Source organism: Pinus tabuliformis, chromosome 4_2 (genome assembly GCF_031772625.1).
Source record: "Pinus tabuliformis cultivar Carrire ecotype Pingquan chromosome 4_2, CPIR1, whole genome shotgun sequence".
NCBI classification, from domain to species: domain Eukaryota; kingdom Viridiplantae; phylum Streptophyta; class Pinopsida; order Pinales; family Pinaceae; genus Pinus; species Pinus tabuliformis.
Window position 1 is genome coordinate 557,269,582 of NC_142304.1, and position 22,073 is coordinate 557,291,654.

General features: G+C 39.8%; 1 protein-coding gene across 1 annotated transcript in view; it reads left to right on the forward strand.

The window, feature by feature from the left end:
- Positions 1 to 19,697, forward strand: part of LOC149170475 (uncharacterized) — a 169,995-nt gene extending 150,298 nt beyond the window's left edge. Inside the window, exons 13-14 of the mRNA XM_089423910.1 lie at positions 18,736 to 18,885; positions 19,098 to 19,697. Of these exons, the coding sequence (XP_089280036.1) occupies positions 18,736 to 18,885; positions 19,098 to 19,277 (330 nt within the window). The 3' untranslated portion in view covers positions 19,278 to 19,697. The remainder of the gene's footprint in view (positions 1 to 18,735; positions 18,886 to 19,097) is intronic.
- Positions 19,698 to 22,073: the final 2,376 nt, after the last annotated feature.

Here is a 22,073-nt window from a genome sequence, read left to right on the forward strand (position 1 = left end):
GATCGAATTGCTACAAGGATGGACAAGTAAGGTTGAAAGAGGTACATATAAATTATTCTAACTTGTAAGTTCTTTTCAAGTTTCTCTTAACTAATGTTATAAAAAAGGTAGATCTTGGAGATTTGTAATCATAGTAGCCTATGCCAATTGTATTGCTTGAAATGACATATCTTCTAGGATATGAAGAATAAGATAACTATCTTATGCTTATCTAGATATTGTTAAACTGTATAGATATATTGTAAGAGATTGTTATCTCTCTCTTGAAGTCAATAACATAATAGCTATGATAGTACTCAGATCATGTTCTTGCATATGAAAAACTAGATTTTTGTGATCAAGGTTAGAAAACCAGTGATCAAAACATCAATAAATTCTATCTTAGAACTGTCAAAAGCATTTCTAGGGTTTATGGGTAACATATTGATATAAATGTAGATCTTGCAACTTGAAATATGGCAAGTCTTGAAAACTTTGGCTATTGAAGCATCTAGGGTTTGTAAACCCTAGCAAAAATCTAAATTAGAAAACCGTAGGAACAAAAACCCTAACTAATTGTCTCTGCTATAAAGAAGAAAAATCTAGCTCTTGAAGATGATAGAAATAAAAGCATGCTAATGTGAGGACAAGGTTGGTGAATAGGTCCAAGATTAAGAGCGAGATGACCTTCCTCAAAAAGATAAGCAGTCTACATCCCCTTTCTTTGATTACCACTATTGCTATTTTGTCTATGCACTTTGCTTTTTGTTCTTTCATAGTCTTCTAATAAAGTTTGCAGGTCAAAACAAGAACTATCTAAGCTTTATTAGCAGATGGAAGAATTAGAAGAATGTGGCAAATCTTGAAGATTTCTCTGAATCTTAATAGACATAAATGATGAAGGAGAAAGCAATTTGAAGTATGTATCAAAGAAGTTGATTTGATGGCAACATGAAAGCAAGACTTAATAAAAGCAGTTCACTTACCTCAGAGGGAGCTGGAAGATCTTGGTTTGATACAATACTACTTAAAGTTTGTCAGAAAACCTAGAAAAGCTAGTGGTCAAAATTCTTCATAAGCACAAATGACAAAACTATGGAAAAAGGCTGAAGAATTATGATATTGTTGTACCGACGACGACAACTGATTGATTCCCTGATGTATTCGATTCAAGAACACATCGATTGGGTTGACAATATTGATACTAATACTACTGATGGTTGGGAACTAGTATGATTTCTTGGAAGAGCATGAAGCAAAATTCTGTTGCAATGTGAAGGAAGAAGATGTGAAGGCTTGTACAATCAACTGTGAAGAAGTTTCGCTCCATAAGGTGTTTGATAAACTACTTGATGACGTATTGGATTCGATTATGATATTTATGAAAGCTGCATGAAGATTGTCAGTGAACTAGGAAGGTCGAAGTGCTTTATGATTCGAGAGTATGATGCAGATAGGAGCAGAGAAGCTACAACATATCTCCACGAAATAACAAATAGTTGATATAAGAGAAGTATGAGTACTTCCAACACAAGCTTGGGCTTGTAGTTATCTCCTTTATGGTTGAGAGGGAGTGAGGGTGGAAATCGTGTTCTCCATGTGTCACATACTATGGCTAGGACTAACAGTCGTAAGCCTAGTGCATGAACACTGGTAGGGAGAATGGTGGGTTGGTTAAGCATTAGGGGCTGATATTCTTTGAATATTTGTACTGTGACCATGACTAACCGCTATAAGTCAAGTGCATTGATCTAAGATAAGAATAGTCCTGAGGACCAACATTTCCTTGTGTCAAGTATTGTGACAATGGATTAGGAAATGGTCCTGTGAGGACATACCTTGGTGAACAACCGGGTGGGGTACGTGCCTTGGAGAGGTGGTGGTGTTCAAATTTATACCTTCCAACATTTTTCTCTGATCTAGTGGAGAGATATAGCTTGTCAAGGACTTGTTAGTTTGGCAATGCTGGTTATGATGTTTTAATCATCATTGATGCTTATCAATTTGGATCCTTTCTTATATGCAAATCACAAAATATTTGAAGGCTCACCTATTGGTAGAATACAATAAAAACAAGTTTTCTTGTGCACTAACAGGCAAACTCATCCAAGATGACATGTACATGATAATTAATGACATTATTTTCTATAAAGAAAGGATATATTTGGTCCCTGATGTTGAGAAATCTAGGGCAAAGTAGTTAGGGTAATTATTAATTTGATTTTTCCTAAATCTTGACACTTTCTTGTGATATTAGATTAGTGCTTCATCATTGTTATATTGTTTGGTTTGTTGAAGAATGCAACTAGTGTCTGTCTTCATAATTATATTTAAATCATGATGTAATGTATTTGTCAAAAGAAAGAAAAAGGAATTTTATTATAAAATAAATTGACTTATTAAAGCATGGGTTTTGATGCTTGGGTCAATTTTTTTTAGGTCAAAGCCTCCATTGAAGGCTTCTAGGTTTTATGTCAAGTGTCCTTCTCCATGTCATAATGTAAAAGACCCTTCTTGGGCTTCATTTGTCAAGAAAGAAATTTATTTTGATGTAATTTGAGTCTTTTAGGCCTCCTCCACCAAGTCGGCCTAACTGAGGGGTAGAATCTCCTATATAAAGGTAACAACTCAACCTCTTTTGGAGCACTCACTCATCAAGTTCGATCTACAATATTCTGGGACAAGAAAAAGTGCAAAATTTAAGAAGGAAGAGGGAAAGGGCTAGCGAAGGAGGACATTATCTACTTAAGAGAGTCAAAATTTTCTCTCTTATCTCACACTTGCGAAGGAACTGAAGTTGCTGGAGGGTTGAAATTGCAGTTTTGTTGCTGGGCCGAAATATTGTAGCTGGGGGTTGAAGTTTCGTAGTTGGAAACCGAAATTTTGGGTTGTTGATGGGTTGTAGCTGTTGGACAAGAAGAGACTATTGAAGGTTGTTGAACTACATTGGAAGGATGAATTGGTGGAGGAGGAAGGTCTTTTGGTCTAGGATCTTGGTCTATCCCAACTTGAATCTGCTAGTGGAAGAGTTTGATTGTTTTTTCCTCTATAAAGGGTTTTAGCCCTGGCAGAGTGCCTACATTAGGTGTCTTTGATCTTCGTGTTTTGATTTTGGTAATTGCTTGATGAAACAAAGATAAAAGAAGTACATAAGAAAGTTAATAAGAGTTTAAAGATATCACAAGTAATTATCAACATAAGAAAATCTGTCTGCCTTTTCGATTTTCTAACACAGTTAATCATCAAGACAAATGCCAATAAAAAGATCACAATGCAAACAAGAGGAAACCAGAAATATGCTCCAAGCCAGGGCAAAACCCCGCAAGGGGAAAACCCAAAAACTCTTCCTTATAGAATCAATTCAATGAAGACTTCCAAGACTTTGATCTAAGACCAACCACCAAAAGATAAGTTAACCACCTTCCAACGAATTCTTTGCAAATTTAGTTATAAGGAAACCCTAGTCTTCTTCAAGAAACTCGCACATGTGAGCTGTAAAGATGCCAAACACAGAAAAATTTCGTCCCTTCTCTTCTTCGCTGCCCTCCTGGCTACTTCGTTACTCTTTCTTGCTCTTTTTCAGATTAGAAAACTTGTTGTGATGTGTGCCTTTCTAATGAGCTCGAGCTTCTCTTTTATAGGCTTCTTGTTGGGTAGATTAGGCCTCTTCTAGGCCGACTTACCTTTTGGTGGTTTCTAAACTCTTCTTTACATAATTTTTTTTTCTTCCTTTTGATACAAGAGCCCTCCCAGGGACTTTACATTATGACCTTTGACCTCTGACTTGACATAATGAATCCTAAGCACACAATGGGTGCTAGACCTACAATGGGCAAGAAACTCATTAACAAATAAATAATTTTCTTTTTTAAAATGAACTTTTTTTCTTTTTTCTTTTGACAAATACAATAATGATTACATTAATTCATGACTCATAATTATGAAGACCGACACTAGTTACATTTCAACACTTGAATCCACGCTCAAGTAGAAAATCTTGAAGGCTACACATGACATACCATTAGCAAGGCACATGGGGTTCTTCAAAATATACCGACAGATCGACGAGTAGTTTTCATGGAAAGGCCATAAAGATGATGTATTAAAATACATCAAGGAATGCGTAATATGTCAACAAAATAAGGTGAGCACACACATCTTGCAGGTTTACTCCAACCCTTATCAATTCCGAAACAAAAATGGGAAAGCATCTCTGCCCAAAGTACAAGGAAATGATTGCATCTACATAGTGGTTGATAGGTTGACAAAATTTGCACATTCTTCGCAATTCCAACTAATTATTAGGGCAAACATGTGGCAAAATTGTTTTTTAAAGAAGTTTTTAGACACCATAGATTACCTCAAAATATTGTCAGTGATTGGGATAGCAAATTTATGGGTGCATTTTGGCAGGAACTCTTTAGGCTAGTGGGAACAAAATTGACCCCTTGCACTAGCTACCACCCTCAAACAGATGGCCAGACAGAGATCGCGAATAAGTGGATTGAGGGATACTTACGTAACTACGTGACTGGTCAACAAAAGGCACGGATTAAGTCGCAGTGTCTAGGGGAGCATTTTTACAACATCACTTATCATTTGTCTATTGGGATGAAGCCATTCAGAGCATTGTACAACTATGATGCCCCATCTTTTATCGACTTGGCATTTAGAGATAGAAAGGCCCCAATAGCTAAGGATTGGATACAAGAAAGTCAAGACATTGTCAGGATACTCAAAGAGAACATGCAGGTTGCTCAAAACCAACGAAAGATGTATGCAGACCAATAACAAACAAAATGCAACTTTGAGGTAGGAGATCTCGTTTTCTTGAGGTTGCAGAGATATAGATAATCTGCACTCAAGAAAAGCGGTGCAGAAAAGATGAAGCCGAGATTTTATGGACCTTACAAAGTTCTTTGACGGGTTAACGAAGTAGCTTATGAGCTAGAACTACCAAGAGAAAGCATAATTCATGTCTTCCATGTATCATGTCTCAAGAAGGCCGCCAGGCTGCAGGTCACTACTTCTATCGAGCTAGCCCCTTTGGATGAATAAGGACAATTGGAACTAATCCCGGAAGCAATCATGGCAGTACAAGAAAAGACACTGAGGGGTAGAGTGATTTCAGACTATTTTATTAGATGGAAAAACCTACCAGAGGAAGACATAACATGGGAAGGAGAACGAATTTTACAGTATTCGAATTTGCAATTGCTTGAGGGCCAACAATTTTGGGAAGGGGGGATTGTAATGGCCTCTCCCAATTGATTGACCAAGGTGTTGAAGAAAATGTAACTAGGTTCGATCTTCATAAATGTACTTTTGATATTTATATTTATTCAAGAAAAGAAATATTATTTCTATAATATATGTCAATGAGTTTCTTGACTAGGTTTGATTTTCATAAATGTACTTTTGATATTTGTATTTATTCAAGAAAAGAAATATTATTTCTATAATATATGTCAATGAGTTTATTTCTCATTGAAATAGGTCTAGCACAAGTTAAAGTGCTATAAGTGAGTCAAATAGTCAAAAGAAAATATGGAAGACCTTAAGGACATGTTACACTATGTATACAATGTCCTCCTCAAGAAGCAAAACAAAGAAAATGACGAAGAAATAGTCAAGTCGCCCTAAGGATAGCTAGTAGGCCTCAAGTCGGCCTAAAGGAGGGACATTCCTCTATATGTAGAGGTTGTCCACTCCCTCTCAACGTCATTCACCTCTTTGAAATCAGCGAAGGTAACTGAGAAAAAGGGTGAAGAAGGGACAAAGAAAGGGTCTACATGTTAAAATTGGCAACTAGGACCAAACTCCTTATGGTTCACCTCATTTATGGCAGCTGATATTTTTCTTGGATTCCTCTCTCTGAGAGGTGTAGGATTGATCTAACGATCATCCAATTCTGACTTGTATTCATGGAGATATGAATTTATTTGTATTCTTGACAATTTGTCAAGGTCGGCCAACCAACAAAACAATGATTTTCACCCTCAACTTATCCCCAACGTTTCATATAAAAGGGGGAGACCTTGTGGCATTATTCCACTCATCTCATCACACATTCTTCTCTCTCTCCTATGCATTAGAGGAGCATCTCTCTCACATGTGTGGCTGGAAGGAGGATGCAGATTCTAGTTAGGGCAACATTGACTTGGGTTGACTGAGCTGCAGGTGGGCAGATTTGATAGCATTGACCAGCTTTGTCTCCTCTTTGATTGCGGAGTGGGTTGGGCGGCCTCTCCTAGGCAGGCCGCATTTCTGAACAACAGTTTGGACCTTTGTTTGACCATACTTTGACCAACATTGACTGTCAAAGGTTGACCGCAGGTTTGACCTGAATTGGTTGAAGGTTGACTGGATATTTTAGACTGTTTTGGGCTGCCTCTTCTTGCTGTTGGAGGCCAAGTTGACTGAGCATTGACTAGGGTTGACTAGAGGTCAAATATGACCTGTTTGACCAACTTTGACTTTGTTAGTTAGGGTTTTGCTGCTGTTGTCATAAAATTATAGATTTGTATAATTGTACTATCTCTCTCTCTGTGCTGAATTATTGAAGAATATAAGAAGAATTGATCAAGGGTTTCCCCGCATTGGGGTTTGTCCCTGGCTAGTGCCACATCTTGTGTCCTCTTGTCTTGGCTTGTCTTCTACTGTTTATATTTATGTTCTATTTTCATTTTACTATCATGTTGATGTGATTGCTAATTTGGAAATTAATATTGGGCTAATAAGAAAATTTGAAGTAAATTGCTCTTAAGCATAGAACATACCATAATTTGACTTGGAATCAGAGCTGAGGTGAAGACAAAGCCCAAGCAAGAGTGAAAGAGCAATCACCAAAGACAGTGGAAAGGACAAAAGGCTCAATGGGTTCCTCATCCCACTTCCCGGTCGAAGACAAGCTCCATTAGAAGTTTGACTATCACGGATGGAAGATGTCTCTTGATCTAACATTGGAAGAACAAGAAGTGTTGGAATATGTGAAGGGTAAAATCTCGGAGCTTCCATCAAATGCATCGGCTGCTACAAAGAACAAGTACACAAAGGGTGAAGTCAAAGCGAAGAAGATTATCCGAGATTCAATTGACAAGTGTGTGGTGGCCTACATCTCCGATTTGAACACCTCCAAGGAGATCTACGACAAATTGGTAAGCATGTTTAAAGTTAGTGATGCAAATCAAGTTTTGTTCCTCAAAAATAAGTTGAAGGATATTAAGAAGGGCAAGGACGAGGATATTCAATCCTACTTCTTAAGGATCACTGAGATCAAGAATGATCTTCTATCAATTGGAGAAGTCATTCCTGTCAAGGAACTAACTATCAAAACCCTTGGAGGGCTCCCATCCGAATGGTATATATTTACAACTACTCTTCTTAATAATGATCGAATTTCGGGGTTTGAAGAATTGATGTCGAGATGCATTCAAGAAGAGACAAGGATGGTGGAGCTAGAAATGCCTTAAAATAGAGGCAACCCTACTGCTTTCTCCTCTGATGCCAAAAGGAGAAATAATTTTGGGTCCAAAGGTCATTTCAAAGGAAAGCCTGGATTGAAGGGTGAAAGGAAGGGAAGATGCTTTGTTTGTAATAAATTTGGCCACTATGCGACGGAGTGTCCAAATGGAAAGGACACATCACATGATGATGATCACAATCACTCCAGGGGCAACGTCAACAACAACAATCAAAGGAATGGCAGGTTCAATGGCAAAGGAAAGAGGAATGCGGGAAATCAAGGAAGTAGTCAACCCTCCAAGAAAGCAAGGAACTCCAAGTATAAAGCAAATGTTGTTAACAATAAGCAAGATGAGTATTATCTTATATCGGCCCTCTCCACTACCTCTCCTCCAGACTCGTTGGGAAATACTTCAATGGTTACAAGGAAGCTCTCTCTAATTTGATAGAGAAGGAGACGAATTTGGAGATTATTCTTGGAGACAATTCCACCTATCCAGTAAAGGGTGTAGGAAATGTTACCCTTCAATTGAATCAGGGTAACACGATCCATTTGCAAGAAGTCTTATATGTACCTGATCTCAAGAAGAACTTGGTGTCCATTTCGGCAATGAACGACAAAGGCTACAAGGTGGCATTTGTTGATGGAAAGGTACCTGTTTGGAAAAAGAATTTTAAAGATGCTTTTACTCTTGGGTTCCGGGTTGACTCTTTATATCAAGTTGGAGGAGGTCCATTAGGGGTAATGTCTTGTGACACATCTCTTCAATTTGAACTATGGCACCGGAGGTTTGCCCACCTTCATTATAAGGCTCTACCCGATGTAAGACAGATGGTGACAGGGATGCCCAGGTTCATGTTGATTTGGGGTAGCATCAGATGTGCTCTAGCCATGAAAAGTGGTGGAGAGGCTAAAGCACATGGGATCTCCAAGACCCAGAAATGGTTTGGACAGATTGTACCCGGTTTGGGAGATATTAAAATAATTAATATTTTTAATGGAGTTCCTAAGTTTAAATTTAGGAGAAATAAAATATTAATGGGTATTAATATAAAACTGGATTAGAAGGTTCCAAATGTCATGAAACAACCAAATCTAATCTTAGCCGTTGATTAGAGATTTAATCTCGGCCATTGATGGACCGACAAAAAAAGTATAAGAGGAGGCTTGAGGGTTAGTTGGAGAACACACCAGAGTGATCAATCATTCATTTTGCTAGAGCAAGGTTGCTAAGCAAAGTTGAATCAATGATCAGTAGTGAGGGGCAGTGAGTACGAGGCAGAGAGGGAGGGACAACACTGGGAGACTAGCACAGAAGCAGAGAGAGTGAGAGAAGCAGTCGGTCCAGGCTACGCAGAGTCCAACAGACGCAACACAGAGCCCAGAGAGATTGCGTCATCCACACAGAGGGCAGAGGGAATGACACAGAGGCTCCCAGAGGCTGGGCAGTGCCTCAGAGGGCTGACTCAGAGGGTCCTGGGGTTGACGCAGGTTAGCAGGAGGCTCACACAGGGGCGAGAAGGGCCAGCGCTGAGCTTTAGTTGTGCAAGAGAGGGTTTCGTGGGACAGGTTTTCTGAATACCTGTTTCCGGATATAGAGGAATTGTTACAGTGTAATTTTCTCTATCGGGTGAGCCGGTTAGGTATCCGATTGTACTCAGATAGATTGCATAATAATATAACCCTTTGAATAACTGCATTGATTTTCTCGCATTGGGTTTTTCCAGGGACATTTGTCCAAAAATAACAGTGTCACTTGTGTGCTTGTTTTCTTTCAGTTGATGATCTGTAGATGTTGTGACTCTATTGTTTTTATTTCGATATTTAAATGTATTAAATAACTTGTTCGAATTTAAATAAGTGGAAGAAATAAACCAACAGAATACAAATTAATTTTCTAACCGATAGACTTAGAAAATTCAACATGGTATTAGAGCATGGTTGCAGATCATAGGAAAACTGAAGGCATCAACCAAGTAGAGCATTTGTAGCAGATTCAGTTGTCCCGAGTGACAGAGCTGATCCTTGTAGATGGCGACAAAGGAAGGAGTGACGCAGAGGGACTGCGTCATCAGTTTAGCCAGAGAGAGGCCAGCACAGAGACTGATAGAGGCAAAATTAGGCTCACGCAGAGGCCAGGAGGGCTGACATAGTTGGTTGAGGGAGCTAACTTGCCGGTGCCGGGATTGCGCAGAGCCAAGTGGCTCAATCCTTCAGTTGCTGGGGTATAGGAGGCTTGTGAGAGCGAAGCTGGTGGGGTACTTGGTCAAAGCAGTACCTAATAGGGCAAGACCAAGGTAGAGGGAGTTGCTACCGAGGCGTATTTCTAGCCAAGGCATCTAGATCAGTGTTGCTGCGGTTGCACAGATGATTGGAGAGGGGCAACTTGAAGTTAGCAGAAGGATTTCCTGGAGGGAAATCAGGACTCACAGGGAGTCCAGAAGAGAACTTCCAGACGGGAAGTAGAGAGACTTGGTAGGAGTCGAATAGAGGAGTTCTAGGAGGGGAGTAGAGAGACTTGGAGGAGTCGACAGAAGAGAAGCGAGATGGCCGTGAATGGGTTGAGAGATCAGGACAAGCCGGACGGAGCGTCCAACTTTGTGGTCTGGAAAGCTAGGATCTTGCCCATTCTAGATAGACATCGCATCAAGGGCTTCATCTCGAGAGTGATAGCTATCCTAGTTGACCCGATAACTAATGAAAGGTACGAGGAGGCAATGGCTAAGGCTAAGTGCATCATCCTTGATGGGGACAAGGATCATGTGGTACCACATATTGCCGAGAAGGAAACGACAAAGGAGATGTGGGATGCTGTGAAGACATTGTACTAGCATACTTCAGTGCAGAGGAAGATGCTCCTGGAGAATCAACTAAGGTCATACCAGATGCAGAAGGGAGAGCAGATAGATGTCTTCCTCGGTCGGTTGAAAGAGATCTGTGACCAACTAACTTCCATAGGGGCCACGCCGGATCAATAGTTGATGGTAAGGATTGCACTGAACGCAATCTCCGAGGATTGGGAGACATTTTTCCAAAGCATACTGGGCAGGACGAGTCTTCCGGATTGGGAAGAACTATGTGCAGCTCTTCGTCAAGAAGAGATCAAAGGGCTAACCAAGGCGGAGATTAGCGCAAAGGGGTCAGGATCAAGAAGGAAGAGGAAGAGGATGCGGCTCTAGCATCTGCGGGAAAGTAGAAGAAGAGGAAGAAGAAGGACCTCTCCAAGGTTAAGTGCTTCCATTGTGGGGAACTAGGTCATTTTGCGAACCAGTGTCCAAGGAAGAAGAGTAAGGGAGAGGCCTCTGACTCGAAGGTAGTGCCAACAAAGGTGGATAAAGAAGTCAAGGAGGATGATGATTGTGCCATCAGTGCTCATGTGGCACTTGAGAAGAAGTGGGGAGACATCGAGCTGTAGTCAGGAAGACTACAGGCGATGAGGGGCAGGAATCAGGATCCTTGAGGTACCCAACCTCTTGGATTATACCTTGCTACGGGAGCCCCAAAGAGGAGTAGCAGGACTGGCGGATGTCGGTAGAGAGAGATGTAGATGGAGCAGCAGAGAGTGCTACAGTGCAGGAGTCCGGGAACAGTGCGAGGCTAGCAGGCTGCAATAATGCGAGAGGCACGGGAGTGTTACACTAGTGCAAGATGGCACAATGAGGTGTGCAACGGTGTGAGATGCAGGGAGTTGTTGCAGCAACGCAGAGGTCAATAGAGGGGACACTTGTTAGCGAAAGAGGGAGCTTCAACATCGGGAGTGTTTCTAGCCTGACAAGGATGTCAAAAGTTGGGTGGATCAGTTACTTACTTCTCAGTAACAGAGTTGCAGAGCAGTAGCACGATGCAGCGTGATCAGAGGGGGTTGCAGTGTAGATGCAGTGTTGGGAGAAAGAACCAGCAGCAACACAGATGCAGAGGGAGCTGCCGTACGGATGCAGCAGTGGCAGTGGCAGGGCCATGGGTAGCAATACAGGATGCAACAGTGTAGAGGATGTTGAGCGGGGAGGCCTAGCATCAGCACAGGGACCGGTACCGGATAATCAGGGTGATACTCAGTGTGGAGTATTACTAGAGCACAGTCCTTGCTAAGAGGGAGTGTTGATTTGGGGCAGCATCAGATGTGCTATAGCCATGAAAATTGGTGAAGAGGCTAAAGCATATGAGATCTACAAGACCCAGAAATGGTTTGGACAGATTGTACCCGGTTTGGGAGATATTAAAATAATTAATATTTTTAATGGTGTTCCCAAGTCTAAACTTAGGAAAAATAAAATATTAATGGGTATTAATATAAAACTAGGTTAGAAGGTTCCAAAAGTCATGGATCAAACCAAATCTAATCTTACCCGTTGATTAGAGATTTAATCTCGGCTATTGATAGACCAACGAGAAAAGTATAAGAAGAGGCTTGAGGGCCAGTTGGAGAACACACCAGATTGATCAGTCATTCATTTTGCTAGAGGCGGGGTTGCTAAGCAAAGTTGAATCAGTGATCAGCAACAAGGGATAGCGACTACAAGGCAAAGCGGCAGGGACAATACTGGGAGACCAGCATAGAAGCAGAGAGAGCGAGAGCAGCAGTCAGTCCAGGCTATGCAGAGCCCAGCAGAGGCAGTGCAGAGCCCAGAGAGACTCCGTCATCCACGCAGAGGGCAGAGGGAGTGACGCAGAGGTTCCCAGAGGTTGCGCAGTGCCTTAGAGGGCTGACGCAGAGGCCAGAAGGGCCAGCGCTGAGCTTCAGTGGTGCCCGAGAGGGTTTCATGGGATAGGTTTTCTGAATACCTGTTTCTGGATATAGAGGTATTGTTGCCGTGTATTTTTCCCTGTCGGGTGAGCCGGTTAGGCACCCAATTGTACTAAGATTGCATAATAATATAACACTCCGAATAGATGTACCGGTTTTCCCGCATTAGATTTTTCCGAGGACATTTGTCCAAAAATAACGGTGTCACTTGTGTGCTTGTTTTCTTTCAGTTGATGATCTGTAGATGTTGTGACTGTATTGTTTTTTATTTCGATATTTAAATGTATTAAATAACTTGTTCAAATATAAACAAGTGGAAGAAATAAATCAGCAGAATACAGATTAATTTTTAATGGATAGACTTAGAAAATTCAACAGTTCAAAGTAGAGCATAAAAGTGTATGTCTGGGATGTGCCAAAGGAAAGCTTAAAAGGGGACCATTCCCCTCAATTAATAGCAAGACTTCAAATATTTTGCAGTTGGTTCACTCCGACATATTTGGTATGATGCCCGTAAACTCTTTGGGAGGATATCTATATTATCTCACTTTTACAGATGATTATTCTCGCAAGACTTGGATCTACTTCCTAAAAAAGAAGGACGAAGTGTTCACCTGGTTCCGTCACTTCAAAGCCTTGATCGAAAATCAAACCGAGAAGAGAATCAAGATATTAAGGACTGATAATGGGACTGAGTATGAATCCAATGAGTTCCATGACTTTTGCAAAGAAGTTGGCATTAAGAGGGAGAATCGTATGATTGTGGAAGCTCCATGATCAAAGGCTTCCGAAGTTTGTATGGGCCGAAGTTGCGAATATAGCCGTATATGTTCAAAATCAATGCCCTCATCAAGCATTGGACTCCAAGACTGCCGAAGAGATGTTCACTCGTAAGAAACCCGATATCTCTCATTTTAGAATTTTTGGAAGTCTCGTATACTTTCATGTGCTGAAAGAGAAAATAAGCAAATTGGGTGCTTCTAGAAAGAAATGAATCTTTGTGGGCTATAGCGAAAATTCTAAGGGCTATAGAATTTATGTGGCTGGTCAGAGGGAAGTCAAAATAAGTCATGATGTCACCTTTGACAAAGATATGGCTCTTAGCAAGGTTGACAATCATGCTATTCCAAGGAAGGATAAAGAGGCTGACACCAGGAAGCCGAATGAAAAGGAACATGAAACGATGCTGAATGTTGAAGAACCTATGGATCCCATTGATCCTCGTCCTCAAGAGCCCTCCTCCTCTAGGAAGAGGCCCTCATGGCTTAGGGGGACTCTTGAAGATGCCGAAAGACATATTGCACCAAGTGGGACCTTCCGTGAAAGCAAGAAGTCGACCAGGTATCAGGGATACTTGACCATTATGAGCACCATCATTTAAAACGAGCCTTCATCATTCGAAGAAGCCATGAAGCATCAAGTATGGAAGGATGCTATGAATGAATAATATGAGTCAATCATGAAGAGTGATGTATGGGATGTGGTCCCCAGACCCTAGGACAAATCAGTTGTCACCTCGAAATGGCTTTACAAAATCAAGCATGGAGCTGATGGGAGCGCTGAAAAGCACAAGACTCGCTTTGTTGCTCGAGGCTTCTCTCAAAGGGAAGGTGTGGGTTACGATGAGATATTTGCACCAGTTGCTCGATACACCACCATCCGCTCAATCATAGCCCTTGCTGCTTTGCAAGGATGGAACCTACATCAAATGGATGTCAAGACTACTTTCTTGCATGGTTCTATTAAAGAGGAAGTCTATGTAGAACAACTCGAGGGGTTTGAGATTCATAATCGAGAATCTCATGTATGCAGGTTGAAGAAAGCTCTCTATGGGATGAAGCAAGCACCCTGAGCTTGGTATGGGAGGATTAATAGCTATTTGTTGAAGCTGGGATTCACTAGGAGTGAAGCCGATTCGAACCTTTACTTTAAGGTTGAATATGATAAGCCTCTCATACTAGTGTTGTATGTTGATGACCTCTTTTTGACTGGTGTAGGCCCTCTCATTCACAAATGTAAGAGGGAGTTAGCTCCTGAATTTGAGATGAAGGACCTATGACTGATGCACTACTTCCTAGGGTTGGATGTCTGGCAAAAGCCAGGGGAAATTTTCCTATCTTAAGGAAAATATGTGCTGAAGATATTCGAAAGATTTAGGATGGTGGATTGCAAGCCCGTGACTGCCCCGATAGAGCTTAACTTCGAGAAGTTATGCGGTAGTGCTGCCGGACCTGTATTGGGAAATGCTTCTGAGTATCATCAATTCATTGGAGCACTGATGTTCTTGGTGAACTCCCGTCCAGATATATGTTTTGCAGTCAACATGTTGAGACAATATATGGTTGAGCCTCATCACTCACATGGGATTGGTGCCAAGAATCTTCTGACATATCTTTGGGGTACAATCACTCATGGACTGGGATACACTGCTGTAGATGTGAGGCTGCATGGTTATTCCGATGCTATTGGGCAGACAGTGTGGTGGATCGCAAGAGCACTTCCGGGCGCTGTTTCTCTTTGGGTTCTGCTTTGATATCCTGGATGAGCAGGAAGCAGAAGTCGGTGGCTTTGAGCACCGTTGAGGCCAAATACGTTGCTTGGAGTGAAGCCGATCCGAACCTTTACTTTAAGGTTGAAGATGATAAGCCTCTCATACTGGTGTTGTATGTTGATGACCTCTTTTGACTGGTGTAGACCTAAGTTGCACGAAATGGGGAAACGGGTATGAGTTTCTGAAACGGGCATGGGTACGAAACGCGACCTCCCCCCAAATTTTGGAAACGGGGAAACGCAATATATATATATATATATATATATATATATATATATATATATATTAGGACATTTAAGAAATATGTGCAATCATAAAGCATACATGATACATTCTAATTTATTACATTATGATTAAATTGTCAATTGTCAATGCATAAACTATAAGTCTCTAAATTTACATCACATTTACTCATGAATGATCACAAAATGAAAATAGCAATATCCAAAATCAGCCACGAGAAATTTCTAATTTCTTGTCTCGTGCTTGATTGGGAGTCTCCTCCTACATAGTCGAACGACCTTAGTGCTCTTGATTAAATACACGTTCCATACTCTAGTACCCTAGGTGCTCTTGATTATTGGGAGTCACCCCTGCATAGAGGGATTGGTTCTCTTGATTAAATACAAGTTTCATACACTAGTACATGACAAAATCCAATGGAAACATTGCAATCCCCCCAATCCTGAAATCTTGAAAAACAGAGAAGTCTGCTGGATTTTGAGTGAGATGTAAAATTTTACTTTCTCCATATGAAATCCAATGAGGGCGAAACCACTCTCAAACATCTTGAGTCATTTCATGGTAATGTTAAAAGTTTAAGTGAAAGGATGAAAATGAAAGATTAAGGAGAATGTCCCTGCATATCAACACAAGGGCCATAGGCTTGAACATTAGGCTGACCCACTCAAAAAAATCCTCTTTTTTTATAACTTGAGAGAGTCATCTAGAAGCATCCAAAATATATTTAGTCGCCCAATAGAAACGTAGAAGCGAACAGAAAAAAAACATCAAGTGTTAACTGGAAACTTCGTTGTACAGCTTGGAAACTCGTTTCCGACCGTACTGGCCACGTTTCCCTAGTCGGAAACGTGGCCAGTACGGCCGAAAACGAGTTTCCAGGCCATATGGTACGAGTTTCCTCGTTTTTGTTTCGTTTCCAGCTCGAAACGGACCCCTGGGCAACGTTTCCTGCAACTTAGGTGCAGACTCTCTCATTCACAAATGTAAGAGGGAGTTGGCTTCCGAATTTGAGATGAAGGACCTAGGACTGATGCACTACTTCGTAGGGTTGGAGGTTTGGCAAATGCCAAGGGAAATTTTCCTATCTCAAGGAAAATATGTGGTGAAGATATTCGAAAGATTTGGGATGGTGGATTGCAAGCCTGTGACTACCCCGATGGAGCTTAACTTCAAGAAGTTATGCGGTCAAGACGTTGAGCCAAATATGGTTGAGTCTCATCACTCACATTGGATTGGTACCAAGAATCTTCTGAGATATCTTTGGGGCACAATCACTCATGGACTGGGATACACTGCCAGAGATGTGACGCTGCATGGTTATTCCGATGTTGATTGGGCAGGCAGTGTGGTGGATTGCAAGAGAACTTCTGGGTGTTGTTTCTCTTTGGGTTCTGCTTTGATATCCTGGATGAGCAGTAAGCAAAAGTTGGTGGCTTTGAGCACTGCTGAGGCCGAATACATTGCTAGGAGTGAAGTTGATCCGAACCTTTACTTTAAGGTTGAAGATGATAAGCCTCTCATACTGGTGTTGTATGTTGATGACCTCTTTTTGACTGGTGTAGACCCTCTCATTCACAAATGTAAGAGGGAGTTGGCTTCCAAATTTGAGATGAAGGACCTAGGATATATGTTTTGTAGTCAACACGTTGAGCCAATATATAGTTGAGCCTCATCACTCACATTGGATTGGTGCCAAGAATCTTCTGAGATATCTTTGGGGCACAATCACTCATGGACTGGGATACACTGCCGGAGATGTGAGGTTGCATGTTTATTCTGATGCTGATTGGGCAGGCAGTGTGGTGGATCGCAAGAGCATTTCCGGGTGTTGGTTCTCTTTGGGTTCTGCTTTGATATCCTAGATGAGCAGGAAGCAGAAATCGGTGGCTTTGAGCAACGCTGAGGCCGAATACATTGCTGCGAGTATGGCCTCCTGTGAAGTTGTCTGGTTGAGGAAGCTTTTCAATGAGCTGTTTAGACATACGCTGGATACTGTCGTGATCCTCTGCGACAACCAGTGTGGGATTTGTTTATCAGAGAATCCCATATTTCATGATCGCTCCAAGCACATCGATATCAGGTACCACTTTATCCTAACAACTTGTTTTCTACCAAATACATTTTTTAATACGAATGAGTGAACCCCTAACTCACGTCATTAACTTGTACATGCTTCAAGGGGCATTCACTCTGTCACTCTTAGTCTCCTAATTCATAGTGGAAGGTGAAGCAAAGTAACAACAAGAGGAAGTATTACCAATGAAAGAACTAGCCTGTCAAGATCGGCAAAGGTTAGTAGGTGGGAGACCAATGCCTCACAGGGTAAATAGCGCAAGGAGGTTGCAGCTCAAGTTGTTTCCCTCTTTAGTGTTATGTTAGTCAGTAACATGTTTGAGGTGTTTGCTTCACAGGGTAAATAGCGCAAGGAGGTTGCAGCTCAAGTTGTTTCCCTCTTTAGTGTTATGTTAGTCAGTAACATGTTTGAGGTGTTTGCTGGATATCATGTTGCTAATGAATCTAACCTTTTGGCATGGAACATTAGGGGACTGACCCCCCCAACAAAAGATCCATTCTTAGGCTTTTATCTGCAAGCATTATCAGGTCCTTTCTTCAAAAGATAGGCTGGCTAAGTCAAGCTTCGTAGATTCTTCTTGTGGTTTTTGTGGGAAAGTGGAGACGGTAAAGCACCTTTCTTGGGACCATAAAGTTGCAAGCCTTGGCTGGGACGTAGTAAAGACAAGGTTTCATCACTAGTTGTTCAGGGATTTGCATTGGAAGTCTGCTACCTCGGTAATTGTAAAACAGTATTTCAAAACCATCGATTAGGAGTTTGGCACTGTCTCAGGGTGGTTTGTCTGAATGTGCTTTGGAAAATAAGATGCAATAACATAGTTGGGGGTCCCAGTTCTGTAAAGCTAGTTTCAGGGATTATGCATTGGGCCACGTCCACTGTTTTCTGAAAGTACGCTGCTTGCTGGATTTGAAGAACTGTTTCAAACTCATTGCCTTTCTTGTAGCTATGAGTTGATAAAGTTTCCCTTTTGTATTTTGTATATTCATGTAATATAATATGTGTTGCATTGTGTTTCTAGAAAACACGTGAATTTCTATAATTTTTTAGATTTTGAAGATTAACTTCTACACTTAACCATTTTAAATATTTTTTGGTATCCTTATCCCCTGCCCTCCTAAATCTGGACCTTGGAGTAACCTAGGATTACATTTTTGCTGATTTTTGCAACGATTTAAGCAAATTGAGATTTCAGAGATCCAGAATGACATATAAATACTGCTTGAACAATGCACTTTCCTGTAACTAATAGATGAACTTGCTGGTTTTAAGATTGACAGCCAGAGCTGCTTGATTGTGATTCTGTATAAAGCGGATTTGAACCATAAGAGAGAAGCGTTGCCAGTCTTTAGTTAGAGGCATCTAATGTTCATATTTGGAGAGCATATTTTAATCATTTCAATGTTCTTCAACCCATTTAGAGAGATTTTACAGTCTGTGGAGCTGTTGTGAATCATTAGTGCCACTATCTTTTTGCAAGTACATTTCTAATCATTCTATATATATCGTACTGGATAGCATGCACCTCTAGGTGTCTTTCTTCTTTCATAATGCCCCATAAATAAGCAGGCTTTGGTTGTCGAATTGTTTGGGGTCTAGCTGTGAAGTACTGATCGAGGATTGTAAAACTGTATTGGTGGTAAGGTTTAATACATTTACACACTTTGTATATGATTTTTCAGGGCAAAGGAAATGGGCAGAATGATGAGTGCTTCTCACATTCAAGCTCAAATCATGAAAGCTGGGGAAGATGCTCTTCTTTGGGAATCAGCGATGAAGAATCATCCTTGGAAAACTTTGCTCGTTCTTCGAATGTGAATGACATACAACAGGTACTACTTTCTAGTGTTCTAATTGCAGAGAACTATTTGATTCACACATGAATGTTGACATTCTATAAGAATAATACACGTTATTTCACAAGCTTGTTTGATTTATTTTTTTTACCTAAATGGTGAATTGGCTGTTGATGGAAGAAGGTTGCTTTTCAGCAACACTCTTCTGTCCTATTTTCTGACTGTTTTATTTTGAAATGATTTTGCAGGCTGTTGTATCATCACATCATAAGACAGAAGTTGCCAAGGACGAGGAGAAAATTGATAGAGTCAGAGGGTTGATTGCCTTCAAGAAAGGTCCAAGAAGTGAGAAATTGGAAGCTTTGAGTCAGAGGGTAAGATTGAGCATCCTAAAAAGGATACGTCATACAAGGACCAGTTCTACGTGATTTTTTGTATTATCAGGAAGGATGTGGCTCAGCCCTTTTAAATATATTCTCTAAGGGTTCTATTGTTAATGAAGCAGGAACGAAACTTCATGGTTTCTTCTTGTTTTCTTGTTTGTTAATATACTTCAATCTCTTTCAGATGTATATCATAATTTTCCATTGCCATGTGCATATTGATGAACAGACGCCAACTGAAATTAATCTGTATCATAAAATTGTTACTTGCCTACGACTTGCTTCATTGAAGATTTTTTCAGTATGTATTAGGTAGAGAAGGTTGTATCCTTTAGAAGGCATCTGGAGGGAGAGATTTCCAATTCTGTAACGCTAGTTGACAGGTTTCTAAGTGGTGAGTCATATTTTTAATGCTGTAATTACTCTGTTGTAGGAAATGGATTATTTTACAGTTGGTTCAAACCACACCATGTGATTTTTTTCTAGAGCTTTAATTCAGTTATTTATAACTCTACTTCCACCACAAAGGAGACAATGTTCCAGGCAATTAGAACCTTGTGATTACGATACCGTAAACCTACTTGATTGCAAATAGTAATTTTATAGCATTTTTGAAGTAATTTATCTAACCGGGGCATGTTTCGAATTAGACTTTCTTTCATAAGTTATAACTAGTTGGAAGCAACTATATGACAGAATTATTGCAGAATAACAAATTACAAATAAGTTATTAATATGGTTCAAACCTAAACTGATACTATAAGACAACTAAATGCTATACAGATTGAAAACTATTTAAATTGGTTATATTGCAAAAACCACACGTTTAGGCATGATCGCCGATTTATGATTACATGTTGTATTATTTTTAGGTATTAATGAAATAAATTTAAACCAAGAAAATGGTTAAATGTCAGCCTTATAATGTCACCAGCTATCGTCGTTAATATTAAAAGCGAGACAACATAGAGAGTTAGCTTATGGAGACATATATTCATACTCTCTGGAATTTCATGATCAGTTTTCGAGTTAGCTTATGGGGACATATATATTGATACTCTGTAAAATTTAATGATTAGTTTTGCTTGGCATGTTGTAAGAAACCACTGAAGATATTTTATTATGAAATTAATGTATCAAATTTAATGGCCATGTTTTTGGTTTTATTGGAATTAAAATCCCGAAGATAGTTAATCAACTTTGAGAGAAATTCCTTGAGAAATTAATTTATCAAATTTACTCACCATGTTTTATTGGTTTTCTTATAGATCAAATGGTGGCCATGCTTATTGGTTTTTTTATAAGACCAATATGTTGAGCACAACTAGTAAATTTATTGGAACAGATTATACACAATGCATGGAGGAAGATATTAGCAATTGTGCAATTTTGTCGTAGGAAGTAGTTCCCTTAAAAGTCCAGGTCTGTAGAGAGAAAATTATCAACAAATTAATGCGTCATATTCAATAGTCAGGATTTGTTAATTTTCTTGCAAATGGTAATCAAGTTTCATTGGCTTTATTGTAAGACCAAAATGGTGAATTGTTGATGAAAGTAGTATCAAAGGTTTTCTACAATTGCTTGGTGTCTTAGCATGTGGAAGACATTATTCTTCTTGGTGTCTTAGCATGTGAAGACATTATTTGCCTCTTTCTGTGATTTATTTTATTTTATTTATTTATTTATTATTATTATTTTTTTTTTCAGAAGTCTAACTTAGCAAAAGTACAATAATTAAAATTAATTAATTATTGTGGATTATTGGATTATTTTCGAAGGATAATTATTAAAGTTAATTAGAAAATATCTCAACCGTTGATCTGCATTTTCTTGCAAATGGTAATCAAGTTTCATTGGCTTTATTGTAAGACCAAAATGGTGAATTGTTGATGAAAGTAGTATCGGAAGGTCTTCTACAATTGCTTGGTGTCTTAGCATGTGGAAGACATTATTTGCCTTTTCTGTGATTTGTCTTTTTCACAAGTTTAACTTAGGAAAAGTACAATAATTAAAGTTAATTAATTATTATGGATTATTGGATTATTTTCGAAAGATAATTATTAAAGTTAATTAGAAAATATCTCAACCGTTGATCTTCAAGATGTTTTTAGAAGAAACATTTGAGATGTTTCTAAAGAGGAGATTGGGGTTAGATATTTGGACTCAGTGAAGATAATAAATTTAGATTAGTGATGGAGGTGAAGACACAATGAAGAGCACAAGTGTGTGAGTGAGTCATCACGAGAGAGTGATTCTTTCTACAATACAAGTGGCTTAGTGACTAATCCGCAAAGGAGAAGTGCGAGTGGGTTTGAGCGAATCTAGGAGGGTCGAGTTAGAGGAGATTGTAGGGGCGAGTAGTTGAAAGGAGAGAGAGTTTGTTTGTGAGTGTTGGGGTTTTTCCAATGTGCATTGGCGGTAGGGTGCATATCAAGTTGCTGGAGTGTATATCTGATTGTTGGAGGTCGATTTCTTTAGAGCAATTTCATTTGGGGGCAGATTTAATTGAAGTAGATTTCCCTGGGCCGAATTCATTATGAGGTAGCTGAGTTACAAGTTACAGATTGTATTTTTCCTTGCATCTTTGTGGGTCGAAAAACCTAGATTTTCCAGATAATAAAATGATGGAGAATTGTTTGTGGGTTAATTAATTTTTGTAATGTGTAGTTGATCTCTTTGGTTTATTCTATTGCATATTTTTAATTCTAGAAGTTAAAGACACCGGTGATCTAGTTATTATTTCAGGAAGTAAATAATAAACTGGGGATAAATTAATTGCTGTGAGAAAATAAATCTGGCTAGTATTAGAAATTTAACATGAACATACTTGAAGAAGCTATT